Source organism: Orycteropus afer, unplaced genomic scaffold (genome assembly GCF_000298275.1).
Source record: "Orycteropus afer afer isolate SDZICR_OR568_19922 unplaced genomic scaffold, OryAfe1.0 scaffold00192, whole genome shotgun sequence".
In the NCBI taxonomy this organism is placed as follows: domain Eukaryota; kingdom Metazoa; phylum Chordata; class Mammalia; order Tubulidentata; family Orycteropodidae; genus Orycteropus; species Orycteropus afer.
In genome coordinates, this window is record NW_006921779.1 from 3538763 (window position 1) to 3561110 (window position 22348).

General features: G+C 46.8%; 1 protein-coding gene across 1 annotated transcript in view; it reads left to right on the forward strand.

Moving 5' to 3' along the window:
* The first annotated feature begins 88 nt into the window (after positions 1–88).
* The window catches only part of GRIK3 (glutamate ionotropic receptor kainate type subunit 3), a 283994-nt gene continuing 261734 nt past the window's right edge, over positions 89–22348 (forward strand). Inside the window, exon 1 of the mRNA XM_007947630.2 lies at positions 89–203. Coding sequence (XP_007945821.1) covers positions 89–203 — 115 coding nt within the window. The remainder of the gene's footprint in view (positions 204–22348) is intronic.

Genomic DNA, 22348 nt, shown 5'->3' on the forward strand with positions numbered 1-22348 from the left:
CAGGGGCTGCTGCGCGCCCGCGCCTAGAGCTGCCGCCCCAGGGAGCCCGCCACGGCCGCGCCCCGGGCACGCTCGGCGGCGCCCAACGATGACCGCTCCCTGGCGGCGCCTCCGGAGTCTGGTTTGGGAATACTGGGCCGGGCTCCTCGTGTGCGCCTTCTGGATCCCGGGCTCGCGCGGGATGCCTCACGTCATCCGAATAGGTAAGGGTTCCGGGAGCCAGGGCGTCCAGGCGGGGACGGGATTGAGGGGCCTCGGAACGCGATCCCGAGATATTCTCCCAACCTCTCTCCGGACTACCGGGGCGGGCTGACCAGTAGGAGCTCGTTCTGGTGAGGACAAAGTTCCGAAGCCAGGGTCACGGGCTTTACTTATTTGGAAGGAGACCGCGGGGCCGAGACGGGCGAGGGGCCCTTGGCGCACTCCTGGGAGGTCAGACCTGATGGAGTGTGACGACGGGTTCTAGCCTCAACCCAGCACATTTCCGGACGACTGCCAGCATGACTGGACGCAGACCGAGTTCGGGACCCGGCTTCTCCGCGGAGCGGGAATCCCGGGGAAGGCACCAACTTCTCTTTTCTCCCCCTCTTCGCTCCCCACGGGCACCTCGCCCCACCAGGGGTTTGGCTCGAATGGCCTCGGTGGTCACTGGGTACGGATTCGCCTGACGAGGACAGCCTGTCTCCTTTCCATGGCCGCCCTCGATCTTGGCGGTCCCCATCCATCCCCGTGGCTTGGGACAGAGGAGGGGCAGTCCCTCCGCAGGTCACTCTCGTCCGGACCTTCCGGCCAAGGCCTCTTCCCCGCCGGGGATGGTGTGTGTGTGTTGGGGGTGAAGAGCGCAAATTAGGGGGAAGGGAGCGATGGAGCCAGCCCAGTCTAGCGAGGGAAGGCATCGAGAGGGAAGCGAGTGGTTTTGAAAGTTAACCGAAATCCCTCCGCAGCTGGAGGCCGCTGGCGGAGCTGCGCGCGCCGTTCTGGGGCTCTGGCGTCTCCACACCTGTGCTCGCTGGAGACTCTTACTCCGGGCTTTAACTTTGTTGTGGCCACCCCACGCACCCTGCGGGCAGAGCTCTGAGCTGTGCAGGGAGCTGTGCGTGTCCGTGGCCCGGGACTGGCATGGCTGGGCCCAGCCGGGCCATTTGGGAGCCTCCGTCGCGGCGAGCCCTGCGCCCGCCGCCCGGCCGGAGACTAGGGCCTCCTGGGTCCGCAAGGCGCCCCAACCAGCTTCTGGCACGAAGCAGCAGATCTTAGTCGAGCTGGGGCGACCTTCCTCCCCAGTGGCTTTTCTCCAGACACGAACCCTGGGCTGCCAGCGGCTTGAGGAGGTTCAGGGAACTAAGGTCGGCTTGGGCACCGTACTGGAGGTTTTCCTAACAGGCAGTCACAACCCCTGAAGGGCTTTCTCCACCTACTATCTCCCTGAGCCCTGCCTTTCCTGGACTCCACACCTGGGTGAGCACAGAACACTGTCCTGAGCTCCAGTCACGCAGGGCCCTTCAGTCCATGCCCAGGACCTGGTAGGCAGACTCCTGGTGGCCGAAGAGTACAGACAGGCAAGGGAGGGAACTCTGGGGACAGCCCTTATGGTCAGGCTTAACCCTTTACAGCCTCCACTGCTCTTGGCAAGCCAAAAATGTTGCTATCTCTGTGCCTTTGTCACCGTTCTAGGGACAGGCAGCCCCAGTAGTGGCACTTCCTTTATTTCTTCTCACCTCCCCTCTGTTTTTGAGGAGAGAGTGTCCACGGCAGAGTGTCCTTCAAAGAAAAGAGGGGAGGACCCAGAGGGTGCTGTGAGCCCAGCCCTCTATAGCAGGTCCCTCTTCCATGGCCCCTCCTCTGCAGGGAGTAGGATGAGCATTCTCCCAGCCTAGCCTCAGGGATGGAAGATTTTGGGGACCTGCAAAGACAGAAGTAGTGAAGGCAACCCCAGAGGGGTGAGGCAGGAGGGGCAGAATGAAGTACCCTCACCCACCCTCTCTTACTGTGAAATTGATTTGTGCAAGGCTTAAGTCCTCATTGCCCTGAGGGGTAGCAAGCCTGCCTGCCCTTTCTTGGGTTCAGTGTGTAGTAATGCAATTAAATGATGGCAAAGCCCTCCTGTCTTCTGTTCTTCTTCATATTAAGCCCCGGGATTAATTAGTATGTAGGCCCAGGCCATTTATATCCCAGAGCCCTGCCCATTGGATTCCCATCCCGCAGACTAGGGTACTGTGCCAGTGCCAAACGTGACTGCTGGAGCTGTGCCAGCTTAGGCAGTGGATGGGAAGGCTCTGAGGCCTTTTGTGAAGGTTCCTGGGGAGCTGAGCTTCTGTCCTTTGGAGACCAGGCTCTAGTCCCAGTTGGAGCCAGGGAGCTCCAATGGACACCGAAAAGAGAAAGTCTTATGCTGAGATCCAAACACACTACCTTCGCTGGATTCACCATCTCCCTTTCCCTATCCCTCCCCACCCTTGAGATCAAAGGGGTCTGGCTAGGCTGTTGGAACTGAGGCTCCCAGAAACTGGGCTCCGGCTCTGGAGTGCTGGGTGCTTCTGTTCTCCATGCTGGAGGCTGGTTCCTGGGCCGGCTGCACTTGGAGCAGAATCCTTCTCTAGCAAGCAAGCATCCTTGAGCACCAGCCTGTAGAGGTTTTTCCTGCAGGTGTGCAAGGGGCTTTGGGGCTGGGGAACATTGTACCCACCCCTTCTTTGTGCATCTTTTGGGGGCTGAAATTTCCTTTTAGACAAGGAGATGGATAGCTCAGTAGTGTGACAGAGTGTTCAAACAATCCGTCTTGAATAGATGAATTGCATTGCTCTGTCTTTTTGTAATTGTGTCTATCAGAGGGAGAGGTCAAGGCATTGATTGCTTGGATGGTTTGCAAGTAACAAAGGAGAGCAAGGGAGAGCGTGAGGGAGAGAGAGTAATTGGATTGTAGTCTGTGGAAAAAAATGATCATTGATTATTTTATATGACTATGTGGAAGATGCATTCTGTGTATGATTATCAAGCATTGCTTGTTGAAGGTTTTCAAGGCATATTATTTAGCATTTTGTTATTATTATTACTATTATCGTTATTATTGTTCAAATGGTTCCTGAACCTAACTCATAGAAAGCATTTTAATGAATGGATCCTCTCAACCAAATGAGATTCAATGACTTCTTGTGGGGACCTGAATTTCCTAATTACATGACCTAGAGGTCAAGCTTGGCTGAAAACCAGGAGGCATGGTTATCTGCTCTGTTCTGCTACCAGTTTACTGGACCACCTTGATCAAATCACATACCTGCCCCTGAGCCTCAGTTTCCCTATCTGTAAACTGTTGGACTGTTCGCCATGGTTTGGGATATTCTGTGGTGTCAGAGTTCCCTTTGGTGCAGGCTGGCAGGGGTGGTTAGCCGTCATTGTAGGTTTCACTGTTAGATCCTTCCTCACATCACATACTATAGGATCGAGGGCCAGGCTGGAATTTGAAAAGGGGAACCTGGCAGTAGTGGCAGCAGCTGGGGAAGGCTGGCTGGCTTCTCTGTGTGGATGGTGGAGCTCTCCAGCCAGCCAGGGGGCAGGTTTGAAAGCCAAATGACTGCAGAGACATAAAGCAGGTGTGTGTGTGTTTGGGGCGGGAGAGAAAGACCGTCCCAGCTCCGTACTCTTCAAGCATTTACAGACCGAGCAGAACTGAGCCTCCAGGTCCTGAGCCTGGGTGGGAGCTTCCTCGATGTACAGGGGCCCAAGGGGCCATAGCAGCCCATCTCAGAGGAGCGAGGGCCCCTCCCCCAGAATTCCCAGACCAACTCAGTCTGGACTCCTCATATCAGTTCAGTCAAATGGTCCTGAACGTTCATCTCGTGAGTTTGGGAGTCGCTGCGTGTAAAACAATGAGAAATTTCTCACAGTGACTGGTGATGCACTGAAACATCGCTGTGGAGGAACAGACAGGAGCTGAATGAAGATCAATAGGGTTTTCCCCCCTGGAAGTAAATAGCTTCAGACAGGACCTGGGAGCGCCCCGAAGGGCCTTAGAAAGCATTAACTTGAGGAATTTCTGCCTCCACTTTCCAGCTCAGCTGCTCCTGTCAGCCCTTGCTTCCCTCCTTCTCCTGCTGGAGTTTAATTTCTTCCCGATGCCTGCTTCACACTGCGCTAAACATTAGCCTTTTGATGTCAGGATGACCTGGGGTTTTAGAAGTTGCTTATGCAGGGTGAGGCAGGCACTGTGGTCTGATCAGGCTCTTCCAAGGTCACCCATGTCCCCTGCTGTTGGGCACAGTGGCAGACTTAGAAGTCCAGAGCACTGTGCTTTTTCCCTGTAGGGGACGGCTCTTCATCCTCTACCCCGTCAGGAACACAAGGTTGCTTGATGGTGCCCCTGAGCCTCCCTGAGTCCCCATGGTCCCACCACCACTGTGTTCTAACCCCTGGAAACTGAGCCCTTCCAAGAGGAGGAGGCATTGAGCCCCTGTGGGCTGTGAACTCCTCCTCCTCTTGGGGAGGGCACATAGGGGAGTGACTGCAGGGCTGCTTTGGATGGGCTTTAGGGGGAGACCCGGTTGTGCTCAGCATCGAAGACTATGTTCCTAATCTACAGAAGCCAAGCCTCCGCCATCCCGTCACAGTCAGATGCCCCTGCCTCTTCTTCTGGAAGCCTCAGCCTGAGCCTTGCTTAGATTGCTCAGGACCCTCCCGAGGGAACTGAGAGAGGGGATGCTCCACTTGGGTGGGCAGTGGCCTCTACCCTGCAACAAAAGGACTGAAGCTCCGGAATCAGGGGCCTTCTACCAGGGCCAGCACCCAGCAGACCCTGGCTTGTCCCCCGGAGGCTGGGCTGCTAGGGTGGATGCTCTGGGGGCACAGATGGGTCAAGGGCTTGGGAGTGGAGCAGAAGCAGACAGGCTCAGTCCCTGGCGTTGCTTTGTTTTTCTGGAGCTGCTCTGTTCCCAGGTGCCAATTCTCCAAGAGCAGCACCAGAGGGCAGTGTGCCTGTGCTGAGGTGGCTGCGTGCCTGCCTTTTCCTGGGGCCCCACCTGGGTCTGGAACAAAATAAAAACAATATTGTTGTTGTTCGTTGTCATTGAGTTGGCTCCAACTCATGGCGCCCTTATATATAACGAAACGAAATGTTGCCTGGTTCTGTGCCATCTTTACAACAGTCCTAATTTATTGAGCACTTATTAGGTGCCAGGCACTGTGCCAAGTGCTTTCTAAACAATAGCTAGTAATGCTGGTGAGTAGTAAGTGCTTAATGCAGCTGTTGCATTTTTTTCTTACCATGTTATTTAACCTTCACAAACCCTGCAAGCATTATCCCCATTTTGCAGATAAGGAAATTAAGCTAGATGAAGTGAAATTTCTTGCCCAAGATCAAATAGCCAGTAGGTGGTAAAGACAGGATAAAGATTTGTGTCTGCTTATCTCTGGATCTTGTGTATTTAGCTGGCTGTGTAATATAAAAATGGAAAGCAACAGGGTTTCAAATGCAATGCGTCTGTTCCCATGGCTCTGGCTGCTCTGGGTGGCCTCACTGGGCTGGCTGGGGCTGTGTTAGATCTAACTGCTGGACCATCTAACTGATGGTTGCCTGGCCTCTGCCCCTTTAACCCCACCTAGGCCAGTTTTCAGAGTCAAACTGGCCTTGCTGATAAGCCACATAGCAGATTTGCTTTCTCAGGAGGAAAGGCATGGGCAGTCTTTCCCACTCCTCCCACCCCACCCTCCATCACACACACTTATACTTACTATACCCACCTTGTCCTTAAGTTCTAGACTCTGCTCATGGCTTCATCCAAACCTTCAACCAAGAGACACAACACCCAAAGTCTTAGTGGGCAGGACGTTCCCTTAGGTGTGGCCATTCCACCCAAATGGCTCTGTCAGCCCTGGGATCTCCAGCCTGCTTGTCCTTATGGGAGCCACCAGACTGTCCTCAAAGATATCACCACAGCTTTGAGCGAACCCATGGGCTCTGTGTGTCTCCTCCTCACCCCAGTCCTTATCATCAGTGACCTGGTAAGACAAGGTGGCCAGTAAATTAGCTCTCTTTGTTCTTTCTTCCTTTCCTTACCTCCTTTTGCCTTCCTCAACCCCATCCCCTTTCCTGTCCAGCATCCTTTCCAGGCTAATAGGTTTTATGGCCATTTTGTTTTTAAACAAGAGTCAAGTCTGACCTTCTGAACAGAGCCTGCCTTGCTAGGAATAGAATCTGGTGGAAAATATGCCAAGGAGTAATGCCCACTGACGCTGGACCCTGGAACATGTATTGCTATCCTACAGACTTGTGGTTGGGTGTGGGGACCTGGATGCAAGAGGCCAGATGCCATCTTTACAAGAGCAAAGGCAAACCCTGAATTGGCTCTCTCTGTCCACCATGCTGCTTTTCCCAAGGGACACGGGGAGATTGAGATAATGGTGATGGCCAGGGGCTGAGTTGTTCCAAGAGTGGGAGAAGCTACACCTCTAAGGGTCATTACAGAGGTGACAGATTTGGGGCAGGTATGGTCAGGAGAGTCAGGTTATTTTCCCAGTCCTCAGTTTCCTCATCTTTAAAATAGTGATGATACTGCCTGTCTCAAGGTAAAGTAGTTGAGTTATTTATTTATTTATTATAAATTGTGAATGTTGTCCAGAGATGACTATTTATTGTTGGTGTTCACGGACGCTCACACCAGTTTTGGATTGGGATAAGGGTAAGGTGAGTGAGGCACCTAGGGACCAAATTTAAGGAGACACTCAAGTAATGACCCTGCCTTTGCAGACTACTAGAACCCGTGAGAATGAGTGCCTCCTGTTGTTGTTGTTGTTGTTATGTGCCCTCGAGTCAAACCGGACTCATAGCGACCCCCCCTTGGGTTGCTGAGGCAGTTTCACTATGGAAGTAGGTTGCCCAACCTTCCTTCTGAGGAGTGGCTGGTGGGTTTGAACCGCCAGCCTTCTGGTTAGCAATCAAGTGCCTTAGGCATTATGCTACCAGAGCTTCTTTGAGTGCCTCCTAACATTCTGCATCTCTAGGTGCCTCCCAAGGAGCCCTGGTGGCACAGTGGTTACGCATCAGTTGCTAACCTAAAGATCAGCTTCTCCATGGGAGAAAGATGTGGCAGTCTGCTTCCCTAAAGATTACAGTCTTGGATACCCTATGGGGCAATTCTACTCTGTCATATTGGGTCAGCTATGAATGGGAATCGACTCAACAGGTGCTTCCTTTGCCTTACCCTAGTCCTGGTCCTGTCCCAGCATCTGCCTTTGGTCATGGGCCCAGCCTTTTCGTGTTCCTCTCTTTGTGCTCCAGAGACAAGGTCCTAATTGCATGTAATCTGGAGGGATGAGACTGGGTTGAAGACAAAGGGCCTAGATTTGAGGACAGCAGGTTGTTCCGATTTTGCTTTTCTTTCTCTGTAGCCACGTTTATAGCAGCCCTGCCATAGAGCAGTCTGCCCCACCTTACCTGGTTTTATTTCCTTTGGAATTATCTCCGGGGTCCACACTACCTCCCGCTCCAAGCCTTCTCAGCTCCCTCTTCAAAGCTCAGTTTCCCATGTAAAGGTCAAAGGAAGCTTCCTTTGACCTTTACACCTTGTTTACCAATGGCTGTTGACCTAGACTATAGTCACGCTTATGAGTATGTCTAGGGCTTTCCCTGGGAGCTCTGGTAGCATAGTGGCTAAGACACTTGCCTGCTAACCAGACGGCTGGCGGTTCAAACCCACCAGCCACTCCTCGGAAGGAAGGTTGGGCAATCCTACTTCCGTAGTGATACTGCCTCGGAAACCCAAGGAGGGGTCGCTATGAGTCGGGTTTGACTCGACAGCACATAACAACAACAACAACAACAGGGCTTTCCCTAATGCATGTGCGTCTTGCCTCCCTTATTAGACAAGGAGCTGCTCGAAGGTGAATATCATCTCTGCCCTATTCTATCGAGAGTCAGAATAATCTTTTGGAGTCAAATAATATGTTTCATTGACACTAAGATGCACATTTCCTCCCCATACTTTCATATCTCTGAAATCAGTATGTGTCTGATATGTCATGTCATGTCAGAGTATATTTGCAGAATTTTTTCTTTCTTGGCACTGAAAAAAAAAAAAAGAAAGAATGTGTCTTAGATTTGATGAAATATGGTGGATCTGCATTTGATTGTGACTCTAATGTGTACTAGCTGTGTGACCTTGGGCAAGTCACTTCACCTCTGAGCCTCCATTTCCTCATTTCCTCACCTGTATGAACTGAATCACGTTCTACTGTTTTTTACCTACTAGGAGAGAAATTTCATATGTTTAAACTTTGGTATCATCTTCATAGGGTTTCTGTGATGATTAAATGAAATAAAGTATGTAAAGCTCCTTGCACTTAATAAATGACTGATGCTTAATATGTGTTAGAACAAAACGGAGGGCTTTCTGATGGCAGAGGCTATGTCTTTACCATTAGACTCTGATCTCTAAGGCAGTCTGTTTCCTGTGTGCCTTCTGCTTTGTCCTAACCTTGGTGCTCAGTACCCTGTGCAGTTCAGTGCATGCCATTTGCTCGTTACCCACATACCTGTGTGTCCTGCAGTAGAATGGCAGGGGCAGGGCATCCACTGGCCTGTGATAACTACCTGCCATGCTGGGGAGCAAAAGAAGCACCCTTCCTAGAATGCTCCTGTATGCCAGCTCCCACACTCCTCCTGGCCTGTTGTTTACCACACACCTGCAGCCCATGGGGCAGTGGTTCGTCTGTGGATTTGCAGCATTTTAATTGAAATGCATTTTGCATGTGTTCAGAGCTAGGAAGATTCTGGTTATGAGATGCTCTTGAGGGCATTGATCCAAGGGAGTTGCGCTCAATCCTTCTTGGACGGGGTGTCCAATCTTGCTTACTGGGCAGACCAGTGGCCCCAGAGAGGGTCTGTGGCTGGCAGCTAAGCCCCAAGGGACAAACACTGCTGGTATTTCTGGGAGACACCAGGTAATAAGGCCATGGGCAAAAGCCAGGGAAGAGAGAGTCCCCATGGTGATCATACAGATCGCAGATAATGAGATGGAGTGAGATCCGGGGGGAGTGGCGGCTGCGACTCCAAATCCTTGGTGCCATGCTGAATGGTGGTTAAGGATGGCAGAGGGGAAAAAAGGAATGAGAAGGAGCTAAGATTCTAGTTTGCGTGAAGAGGGTTCCAATCCATAGGAGACAATTAAGGCTCACGCTATTAAAGGGACTGATGCAGACAGGCTGCCGATGGAAGAGGGTTTATAGAGTTCTCAGAACAACTGCAGGGATGAGCTCTTTAAATATGGGAATGAGGGAGACTTCTGCAAAGCTTCCCTGCATCTGCTTTGCAGAACTGAAATATGCTATTCCAAAAAGCCTGCCCAATTGGGCGGAAAAGCAGGAGCAGGGAGCCAATGACTTCCCAGGCTGGAGGCATCAGGTTTCCTGTCTGTGGTGAAGAAACACAGAACCCAGGTTGAAAAGAACTCCAGGGGTCATTCCAAGCCTCTGGTTCTAAAACAGTGGGCATTGGAATCACCTGGGGACACTCATTAAAACACAGATTGTGTGGTGAGGGGGCAGCCCCAGAGATTGTGATTCTTTGAGTCTGGGATGAGGCCTGAGAATTTTCATTTCTAACAAGTTCCCAGATAATGGTGATGCTGCTCCTCTGGGGACTCTGTTTCGAGAACCACTATCTGGTGGTGTAATGCCTGAGGCATTTGACTGCTAACCAGAAGGCTGGCAGTTCAGACCCACCAGCCACTCCTCAGAAGGAAGAATGGGCAATCTACTTCCATAGAGGTAAAGCCTCACCTCAGAAACCCAAGGAGGGGTCGCTGTGAGTCAGATCAGACTCAATGGCAGTGAGTTTGGTAGTTTATTGAAGGCTAATGGAGGATCCCCCACCAGGTGGACATCCAGTTTCTGATTGACTAGCACCAGTAATAAGTTCACCACTTTTGGGCCCTGCTCCATTTTTCGTAAGAAATTTCCATAAGAAGCTGAAACGTGTTTCCTTCCATTTCCAGAAAGACAGTAGAACTTAGACGTTGAGAGTGTGGGTTCTGAAGTCTATCCATCCGAGTTGAAACTCTTGCTCCCTTCGTACTAGCTATGTGACTTTGGGCAAGTCACTTAACTTCTGTGAGCCTAGATTTCCTCACCTATAAAATGAGGATAATAATAGATTTCACCTTATAGGATGATTGTGAGAATTAATATGCTTGACACAAAGGAAGCTTTCAATCCATTTTAGCAATCTGGATGTGAATGTGCTCCCAAGTCATGCAATCAGACAGCCTGAGTTTGAAGGCTGCTTCCATCACTTCCCACCTGTGCAATCTTTGGTGAATTACTTAATCTCTCAAATTAATAATAATGATAGTACCTACCTCATTTTTTCCCCTTTTAAGGATCAAATGAATTAATGCATATAATATGCTCAGAACACAGCCATGTTAGCATTCAATAAATGTTAGCTATTATTCTTACTATTATGATTGTCCACTGATTCTGGGTTGGATTTGCTTCTGTTCTATGTTATAGCCCTGCAGAAATGTAAAGGCATTTCCCAAGACTGCAGATACCTAATTCCTCCAGTGTGTCCAGAGCTGACCACAGTATTCCTTATGTATTGAAACCAGTAATATTATCACCTCTGTAGATCTCAGCTGTGATATCTAGTTATATAATCCAAGATCATTTCACCCTTTTTATCAGCCATTTCATTCTGTTGATTTATACTGAGTGGGTGGTCTCATTAGATCATGAGATTTTTCCCACAGGCATCATGACTGACCTATAACTTGTCTCATCCTCCCTTTGGCACTTGATCTTTGGAGCTGAAGGCAGGACTTACCATTTATCCCCAGTAAATTATTATCATTAAACTTTTAGATGCTTATTCTTGCTCATTGTTTCTGGACCACTAAAGACCACCACCATTTCTCTATCCTTGGAAGATAGGCATGCGTTTCACCCTCTTCGTCCTCCTTCACCTCCCTCCTGAGGGTTGTTGCTGCTGCTGCTTGTGTTGCTGCCAGTCATAGGTCATGTCTCCCCTTTTCCTGTCTTCACCACATCATACTTTATGATCTGTCATGATTGGCATTTCTAGACCCATACACTCTCTCTCCTTGTCTCACACTCTACAAAGGTTAAGTGGTTGTTGGCCTACCGTATGGTTGGGTTTGGGAAGCATGATCTGGATCGTGAAGCTTTTTGTGACTCCACATTCTGTTGTCTGACACACTTCATGCCATCTGGGCCTGGGGCGAACATGCCTTCCTTCACTTCAGCTATGTCTGCCATAAACACATTAGGCAGGAAACGACCAGTGTCTGAGGCTGTTGGCTTTATGCACATGGTCTTGGATCTACAACCCTACACTTCAACCAGCTTCAAAGCCCATTGATTTCTTCATGCCTCCAGGTCCTTTATGATCTGTCATATTTGGCATCTCCAGACCCATGCACTGTCTCTTCATACCCTCTGCTCCACTGTACTGAACATCTTGAAATCTCCAGAAGGCACTGCTTTCCCTCACACTCTCAGTCCTTGCTCCTACTATTATTCATGCCTGGGAACAAGTTTATCAACATCCTTTCTCTCTTTTATATTGGTCAACTTCTGCTCATCCTTCAGGTCTCAGTGTACAAGGCTTTTTTTTTTTTCTCCAAGAAGCCTTTGTTGACTCTCAGCCCCTTCTGTGAGTCCCCACAGCATCCTCTATTTCCCCTGTCACAATACTTACTGTATTGTAAGTCTAGTCACCTTAGAGATAAGCATTATGAAATTATGGACCATACCTGTCTTGTTCATCACTTTATCAACAGCATGGCACATAGTACATGATTTATAAATATTTCTTGAACAAACGAATACATTGATGAGAACATCCATTTGAATATAAGTCTACCTAACTGATTTGTAATTTAGCACAGCACTTTCTGTCTTGTTGATGAGGATTTCATTAAGACTGTGATAGATTCTTCTATAATGCCACGTTACTAATGATGCTCACAGTGTTCAACTGAGACATCAATTCAGCAACTTCCTATGCCAAGACTTTTCCTATCTGGTCTATTGGGCAGAGATAAAATGACAGACTATTTTGGGGGATTGAATCCTTTTCTGGACTTGGGATTAGACTTTGCATTCATGGTCTAGTTCATATCATGATGTTTTCTCCTCTTGAGAGAGATACAAGCTTCTACTTCAAGAAGAGGCTTAAGAAGAGACCATGATCGTCCTTCCATTTCTGACCTCACCCCACTCTCCTTCCCATTTTATCCCAGCATCTCTGTTGCTCCCTCTGGTAGCTGAGCCAAAGATGAAACTTCTGCTGTTCTGTCTTTAATAGGCTCATCACCCAAGACAGCCGTGAGGAAGAGCTCTTGGTGCTCCTGCTTGTTCTGCTGCCAGTCATAGGTCAGGTCTCCCCTTTTCCTGTCTCCATCACATCACAGGATCTGCTAGGATGTGTAAACAGCAGATCTCCATGACAGCTTTGTGTCATGTAGAGGCGATGGCAGTTAACCTGGCAATTCAGGGTGTATGGACAGTCAACCTGGGCCATTTAACCCTGAGAATCCATGCGCCATCAACACTGAGTTTTGGGGAATGTGAGTATGTGCACATGTATGTGTCTGTGGTTTTGTGAGAGATGACCAATTGGAGTTTTGTTCCTCTAGCACAGGTGTCCCAAATCAGAGCTCAACAGCCATTTTTTATCCCAAGCCCGATAAATGAATACAGTTACCAGTGGGAAACTGAGGGCTTAAATTAAGTGATAACTCTAATTCCTGACTGACTGGCCACTTCTGTCTACTGTATTAGCATAGCTGAGAGTGTGTGCAGCACAGATTTGCAATGTAGCTGTGTGCTTTCCCTCCTGAACACAGCAGGACTGGGCTCTCCCCAAGGCCAAGCACTCCCCTTTCCTTGCTCCCCTCTCCACGAGCAGAAAGAGACTGTTGCCTACATGGCCATTTTTCCTGCCCAGTTTAATAGAGGTGACAGCCGTCTATTTTACTTGTCTCGTAACATTGAATCAGTAAATAAAATATGGGTGAACTCTCAGGTTTAGCTGAATTATGACTGGCCCATGGGGACTGAGGGCTGGAGGAGAGTTGAACAGAGAGCTTGAATCCCTGCCTTCTTGCAAGAGAAGCTGAGACTTATACCTTCTGCATGCATCTGGGAAATCTTTGATGCTGGAGGAAGGCAGGCAAGGTCATCCTTTTTGATGGTCTCTGAGTATATGAAAGAACAAGAACAAGAACACAAATATAGGTATGCTCAATGTTGGAGCTAGAGGAGGTGACTACCTGTCCCCACTCTCTCCTATCACAGATTGAGATACTGAAGGCCAAGAAGGGGAAATGACTTGTATCACATCCATTAGGGAAAGAACCAGACTAAAACTTGGGTCCTCTGATCCTCAGACTGTTAAGGATATCCCAGCCACCTTTCTACTGCTCTCCTCTCTCCTCTCCCTTCTCCTTCTCCCCTTCTCCCCCCTTCCCTTCTCTCCTCTCTTCTCTCTTTCTCTCTCACACACAATTTGAAGCTTTACATTTACAATCTTAGGAAAGCTAAAAAGACTAGACTTTTTGAATATGGAGAAAACAGATCTATGAAATATTTTTCCACATTGAAAGAGAAACACAAATCAGATTCATATGTGTCTAGAAAAGCTCATAGATAATGAATACATTGTGTGCAGTTCAGTGAGAAGCAGAGTAAGGCTGGCAGTTAAACCCCGGCAGCCACTCCTTGGAAGGAAGGTTGAGCAATCTACTTCCATAGTGATACCACCTCAGAAACCCAAGGAGGGGTTGCTATGAGTTGGATCCGACTTGATGGCAGTGAGTTTTTCTTTTTTGCCTAACTTCTGGGTTCAGAACCACGGAGAGCAACCATGCCCTGGTGTAGTGAAGAGGCACCACCTGCGTGCTGGCTCTTCTTGTAGGAGTGATATGCTTATTGTAAGGTCTTGCTTAATAGGCATTCTTTGGTGTCACGTTCATCGTCAAAAAGAACATTTCAAGATCTATCCTGAAGTACAGTGGTGTCATTAATAAAATAATATTCATATGCCTGCAAGGAAGATCAGTTAATATTACTATTATTCAAATTTACACACCAAGCACTAATACCAAAGATGAAGAAATTGAAGATTTCCACCAACTTCTGCAGTCTGAAATTGATCAAACATGCAATCAAGATGTATTTATAATTACTGGTGATTGCAATGTGAAAGTTGGAAACAAAGAATAAGGGTTGATAGTTGGAAAATATGACCTTGGTTATAGGAATGATGCTGGAAATCACATGATAGAATTTTGCCAATTAACAATTTATTCATTGCAAATACCTTTTTTCCAAAAACATAAGCAGTGACTCTACACATGGACCTCACCAGATGGAAAACACAGTGATCAAATTGACTACATCTGTGGGAAGACACGATAGAGAAGCTCAAAATCATCAGTCAGAACAAAGCCAGGGGCCAACTGCAGAAGAGGCCAATCAGTTACTCATATGAAAGTTAAATACAAAGCTGAAGCAAATTAAAACAAGTCCATGACAGCCAAAATATGACCTTGAGTATATCCACCTGAATTTAGGGACTATCTCAAGAGTAGATTGGCTACATTGGATACTAATGACTAAAGACCAGGGGATTGTGGGATGACATCATACGTGAAAAAAGTGAAACGTCATTAAAATTTCAGGAAAGAAAGAAAATACCAAAATGGATGTCTGAAGAGACTCTGGAATTTGCTTTTGAATATAGAGTAGCCACCTCAGAAACCCAAGGAGGGGTCGCCATGAGTCGGATACAACTCAACAGCAGTGGGTTTGGTTTTTCTTGGTAAATGAGTTGAAGAAATGATGGAGTAAAAGAACTGAACAGATTTCAAAGGGTAGCTCGAGTGACAAAGTGATTATAATGTAATATACAAGGAACTGGAGTTAGAAAACCAAAAGGGAAGAACATGGTTGGCATTTCTGAAGCTGAAAGAACCAAAGAAAAAATTCAAGCCTCAAGTTGTGATATTGAAAGTTTCTGTGAGCAAAATATTGAGTAACAACAGGAATCATCAAAAGAAGATGGAAGCACTACACAGAGTCAGTGTACCAAAAAGAACTAGTTGATGTTCAACCATTTCAAGAGGTACCATAATTAATAACCAGTGGTACTGAAGAAAAAAATCCGAGCTACACTGAAGGCTTTGGTGAAAAACAAAGCTCCAGAAATTGATGGGAATACCAACTGAGATGTTTCAGTAAATAGAAGCAATACTGGAAACTCTCACTTGTCTGTGCTAAGAAATTTGGAAGAGCTACCTGGTTAACAAACAGGAAGAGATCCATATTTGTGCCCATTCCAAAGAAAGGTGATGTAACAGAATGCAAAAGTTGTCGAACGGTATCATTAATATCATATGTAAATAAAGTTTTGCTGAAGATAATTAAAAAATGATTACAGAAATACATTAACAGGGAACCGTCAGAAATTCGAACCAGATTCAGAAGAGGATGTGGCATGAGGGATATCATTGTTGATGTCAGCTGGATCCTGGGTGAAAACAGAGAATACCAGAAAGATGTTTACCTGTGTTTTATTGACTATGCAACAGCATTTGATTGTGTGGATCATAAAAAAAATATGGATAACATTGCAAAGAATGGAATTCTAGAACAGTTAATTGTGCTCATGAGGAAACTGCACATAGACCACGAAGCAGTCATTCAAACAGAACAAGAGGATACTGCATGGTTTAAAATCAGGAAAGGTGTCCATAAGGGTTGTATCCTTTCCCCATGCTAATTCAACCTGTATGCTGAGCAAATAATCTAAGAAGCTGAACTATATACAGAAGAACACGGCATCAGGATTGGAGAAAGACTCATTAACAACTCATTATGTAGATGACACAACCTTGCTTGCTGAAAGTGAAGATGACTTGAAGCACTTACTGATGAAGATCAAAGACTACAACCTTCAGTATGGATTATACCGCAACATAAAAATAAATAAATAAATAAAATACCCCCCCCAATCCTCACAAGTGGACAAATAAGCAACATCATGATAAATGGAGAAAAGATTAAAGTTGTCAAAGATATCATTTTACTTGGGTACACAATCAAAGCTGATGGAGGCAGCAAAAAATCAATGCATTACATTGGGCAAATCTGCTATAAAACACCTCTTTAAAATGTACAAAAGCAAAGATGTGACTTTGAGGACTAATGTGCGCCTGACTCAAGCTATGGTACTTTCAGTAGCCTCATGTGCATGTGAAAGCTGGACAATGAATAAGGAAGATTGAAGAAATACGGTGTTGGTGAAGAATATTGAATATATCATGGATGGCCAAAAGAATGAACACATCTGTCTTAGAAGAAGTACAGCCAGAATAGTCCTTAGAGGCAAGGAAGGATGAGACTTTGCCTCCCATACTCTGGACATATTATCAGCAGGGACTAGTCCCTGGAGAAGGACATCATGCTTGTTAAAATAGAGAGTCCTCTAAGAAGAGGAAGACCCTCAGATGGATTGACACAGTGGCTGTACAATGAGCTGAAACAACAGTGATTGTGAGGATGGCACAGGACCGGGCCATGTTTTGTTCTGTTGTATATGAGGTTGGTAAGTCAGAACTGACTCGAGGACATCTAATAACAACAACAACATCCTTCTAGAACTGCAATGTTCTTAAACTGGTCTGAGGTGTTTGGGAGGCACACAGTAGGCTCATAAGAGTTGTTATTTTTGGTTGTTCAAATCAATAACATTAAAAGAAAGCAAAGTTAATGCATAGCATTTTCTGTCTCTTTTTTATTCCTTTTTTTTTTCTCCCACGTGAATTGTTCTTAAACCTTTGATGTCATGTATGGCTTGTCTGCTAGGGAGCAGTAGCAGATGACAAAATGAGTGAACATTCCGTTGTCAAATACCACACCTGGTATCACGCGTCTTCGCTTAGCTTGTCAGCATCATCATTCACATTGCATTTGCTAAGTAGGCTTGTGTTACATATTTTTATCCTGCTCAAATGTGATTTCTTAAAAGTATTTTATGTGTTATTATTTCCTGAGTTGTGGAGCCTTGGAAACCTATAATAGAGCTGTATTTTCTACTAGTAAATAAAATCATTCCTTGCTCAGGTGATGTGAATTAAATGTGTCACAGCTTTACGGCATTCTACAAAGAACCCTGGCAGCACCAGGTGCTCCACCACCTGGATGCATCTGAGAAACATTGTGATCAGGGTGGGCATTGACAATGGTTTCTCCCAGAGAGGGAAGTCACTCCTGAGTGACCTTAGCTTGCCTCTGAGAAAGGGGGAGACTTGTCCATCTCTGAGATACTGAGAGTTGGCTGGGGATGCACTGGACACCTGGACTAGAGTCCAAGGGGTCATAGAAAGCTGAGAGTATTATAATGGTAGAGTCAGAGAGACTGGTATTTGCTTCTAAGCAATGAATGAGGTTTAGGTAAATGGGCTCCAGAGATTTAGGAGGCAAGATGGCCCCTTGCAGTCATACAGCCAATAGAAAGATCCAGAACAGGCAGGGAGGAAGTGGGCTATGGTGTGTACAAAATAGGGCCATTTCAGGACCTCTTGTTTGAGGATATCTCAGTATGAGGGGATTTGGGCTTTTCACTGCTCCCTCTTGGATTCTCAGAATCAGAAAAATCTGCTTTGGCAATGTGGCTATTTTTATGCTATTTGTAATTTAGTGTTTATTTCCTGTTTTTTTTTTTTTTTTTCCTTCTTCTTGGATTCTAGGCTGACTCATTGATTCACCAAACATTTATGGAGCACCCACTCTGTGTACTGCAGAGCACACAGCCGGGAGCTGTGGAGGCATAGGGCATGGAACAGCTTCCCTGAGCTGTGAACATCCTGATAGGTTCATGTAGGTGACCTTCAGTAATAGCCATAGTTTCTTGAACATTTAGGTGTATGTGGTTCAGACTAGAGTCCCACACTTGAATTTTCCTCATTCTCCTCTCTGGGAGGGATAATGAAACTCAGAGGAGATTGCTGTTGTTGTTAGCAGCCAAGGAATCTGCCCCCAACTCATGGCTGCCTCATGCACAATGAGATCGGATCATTGGTGATGTTTTGGAAGCAGATCACCAAGCCTTTCTTCCTAACCTCTTGGTCTGGAAGCTCTGCTGAAACCCATTCAGCATCATGTTGTTGTTGTTGTTATGTGCCGTCGAGTCGGATCCAACTCATAGCGACATCTCCTTGGGTTTCCAAGGTGGTTACACTACGGAAATAGATTGCCCAACCTTCCTTCCGAGGAGTGAACCGCCAGCCTTCTGGTTAGCAGTCAAGTGTCTTTGGCACTATGCTACCAGAGCTTCCATTCAGCATCACAGCGATATGCAAACCTCCACTGACAGATGGGCTGATGGCTGCTCATGGATTCAAACCTGGGTCTCTTGCATGGAAGGTGAAAATTCTCCCACTGAACCACCAATGCGACCAGAGAACAAAAGAGAAGCAAAAAGTCACACAGCAGAGCCAGAAGAGAAGCCACATGTCTTTCCTTTCACCCTTCACTCCCTTCCTCCTTCCTGCCCTTGCCCCTTCATTTATTCACTTGTATTGTTCTGAGCTCTGGTAGCATAGTGCCTAAGGCACTTGACTGCTAACCAGAAGGCTGGCAGTTCAAACCCACCAGCCACTCCTCAGAAGGAAGGGTGGGCAATCTACTTCCGTAGTGATACTGCCTCGGAAACCCAAGGAGGGGTCACTATGAGTCGGGTCCGACTCAACGGCAAACAACAACAACAACAACATTGTTCTGAGAGTGTTCTTTCACCCTTGAGCTCTCACACACCATCCCCAAGCCTCCGCCCCCTGGAGTTCATCTTGGTCAGTTCCCTGTCTCCAGGCAGAACTGAGCCTTAAATCTCTAAGATGGGGTGGGGTGGGATGTGTATATGTAAGTAGGAAGGGGAAAAGTATGCAACAGGGATTACTATCCACTTTCTTACAGTCTCCAAGGGGTGTGATTCTAGTCTCTTTTGGTAAGAAAGTTCTTCTTTCTGTCTGGTTAGATTCTTCCTGCTGCAATGTAAATCCATCCCGTCCATAACATGACACGGCTGTTCGCGAGGGTGGGAGGGAACATCTAGGTTGGGAGCCAGTAGCTTCAGGGGCTGCAGCAAAGAAGCTCTCAGACAATTAAAATGAAATGGCTACACTTTCGCTTGCATGGGCTTGGACAGATTTATAATATTTTCTTTTTTTAAAATTGGGTTTTTTTCGTGGAGACAATGATTTATGGAATAATCAATTTCTTTATCTACCTAATACATTCGAGTGATCTGTCAGTGCAGGCATCAATCTCCCCCTGAGGCTGGGAGGGCAGACAGCCTTTGAGCCTTACTCATCGGGCAAAAGGCAGTTTTTTCCTTGGGCTACTTTCATCCCAGCAAGTCTGGCTCTGAAGCTTGTGGTAAGGAAGATCTGGGCCCCTGCCGCCTCACTTTTCCAGCAAAAATGCTAATGCTTTCTCGTCATCTATCTCAGCTGCACCCACAGAAGCAGTAAGGCAGCACGTGCTGTCTGCATCGTGCAGGTCTGGAGACTAAGTGTCAGAGAAGAAGCTCCAAGACTGGACCTTAGAGATGTGAAAGCAAGGGTGGCCATCTCTAATAATAATAGCCACTTGCTGGGGTTTACTACATGCCAGAGACTGTGCTAAGCATCTTCTAGACATTCTGCCATTTAATACAGCAATTATAAGAAAACCAATACCAAACCCACTGCCTTGAGTTGATTCTGACTTACAGTGACCCCCACTGGGTTTCCAAGGCTGTAAATCTTTATGGAAGAAGACTGCCTCATCTTTCTTCCATGGAACAGCTGTTGGGTTTGAACCAGCAGCCTTTGGGTTAGCAACCAAATGCCTTAACCATTACACCACCAGAGAGGTAGGGACTTTATCTTCATTTCCTAGATGAGGAAGCTGAGAGCTTGGGAAAATGCACACAGAAAACATTCTGTAGTTGTTAACTGATATCAACATCATAACCATGCTTGCTGTGGTTGTTTTCAGTAATGGATGCAAAGGCATTATCACAGTGCACAGTAGGGGCTCAGGAAGTATTTGTTGAATCTGGATATATACATGGTGGAAATGTGGGCTGGGTCTAGAAGGCAGCATGGCTCCTGGCTCCCCAAGCACAAGCCTTTTTTAGCCTGATCTCAGTCTCCTCTTCTTCTCGTGCTCCTTATCTGTCTCCCATTCTTCTAGCCAGGGCACCTGGATTCTCTGGGCTCCCTAGGAGTGGCAAGGACAGCCCCCAATGCACCTTTTCTAGGGGAGGCTGGAACTAGTCCCTCTGGCTTTCACACTATGGTGACTCCTCCCACTCCTCCTACTCCTCCCACTCCTCTGCCCCTTGCAAGCCCCTCCTGCCCAGCCAGGATGCCACATAAACTGCTCACATACAGAATCATTAGCAGGGTGGGCTTTTACATGGTCTGCACACCCTACCTCGAATGCCCTCCCCTCTTTGACCTCCTGCTGGCTTGCTTCTTTTTCCTACTTCTTCCTCCTACAGGAGGCCTTCCCTTCTTCATGAATCCTTCTCTGATGCACCCTAGGCAGTGGATCCTAGGGTGAGCCTCCATGGCACCCTGCTCTAGTGCTGTTATCAGAGCGATTCCCGGTGGGTGCTGAAATATCTCCTCCCTTTTAATCTCCCTTGCTACTCCACAAGTCACAGAGTGGAAGCTTGAGAACTTCTTGTATTTGACCCAGACCTTTTTAATTTTAATGTTATTATTATTTGTCTTTATTAAAACCAAACTCACTGCCATTGAGTCGATTTTGATGCATAGCGACCCCCATTGGGCTTCTGAGGCAGTAAGTCTTTACTGAAGTAGATTGCCCAGTCTTCCTTCCACAGAGTGGCTGGTGAGTTTGAACCACCAGCCTTTTGCTTAGCAGTCTGATGCCTCAGGCACTGTGCTACCGGCGCTCCTTTTATTAAAAGAGGGGGAGAAAAACCTATTGATGGTTCACTCTCTTGAAAAGCAAACCGCTTTGCCTGGAATTCAAGGAATCCTCTTTCTGAACTCTTTCTTGGCTCTGCCTTCCCCCATCAATTTTATTTTAAGTTGAATTAGTTTTTCATATTGAGTTAGCCAACATTCAGAAATTGGAAAATTTTATTAAAAATTTTGGATTTCCAGGAAATCCTTGGAAAACTATCACTACTATACCCATATTCCCACCTGCCCCAGTCCCCACCCCTCCTTATAGTGCATCCCTGATGCTACAGTCATTTATTACCATTCTTGTTTGTTTTATTTCTTTCAAGAGTTGTTGTTGTTGTTGTTATATGCCATCAAGTCGGCCCCGACTCATAGCGACCCCTCCTTGGGTTTCCGAGGCAGTATCACTACGGAAGTAGGATTGCCCAACCTTCCTTCCGAGGAGTGGCTGATGGGTTTGAACCACCAGCCTTCTGGTTAGCAGTCAAGTGCTTTAGCCACTATGCTACCAGAGCTCCTAAGAAAAATAAAATATTCTGTGCACCTTTGTTTTTAGTATTGGGAAAAACAAAAGACTAATCTAAACAAACAAACTCATTGCTGTCAAGTTGATTCTGATTCATAGTGACCCTATAGGACAGGGTGGAACTGTCCCATAGTGCTTCCAAGGCTGTACTCTTTATGGGTATAGACTGCCTCATCTTTCTCCCAGGGAGCAGGTGGTGTGTTTGAACCACCAACCTTTCAGTTAGCAGCAAGATCTTTAACCAATGTACCACCAGAGCTCCTTAAAGTCAAAATAAGGGGGCCATTTATTTTATTTTATTTTTACCAGTTCTTCTTCACTTTATGCTTCCTGTTGACCCTGCAGACACTTGGTCATTGACCTCTGCATGGACAGTGAAATTCTGAAAGGCAGTGACTTTGTCTCATTGCTATTGATCATGACAATAGTACTATTGTTCACTGAGCCCTTTTTTAATCTGATTTCATTCTCAGAGAAACCTTAAGGGGGTTAATTATTCCCACTTCTTAGGTGAGGAATCTGAGGCTTAGCAAAGTGAGGATGCCCAGCTAGGAAATGGTGGATGCCACCAAGATTTGAACCCTGGTTTGCCTGATTTCAAAGCCATTACTATGTCGATCCCTCAGAAGTGGGGCCAAGAGTAGGCATTTAATATGTAAGTGACAAATCACGCTGAATTCCAGAGTCACACATGAGATGGAACCAGGTAGAAACCCTCACCACTAGGTGAACAAAGGGCCATTTAGGTTGCTTCTGGTTCTGCTTTCTTTAGCGCTGGCTGACTCGGGCTGGTGCTGTGTATCTCTAGGGCGGCATTACCCAGAGTTAA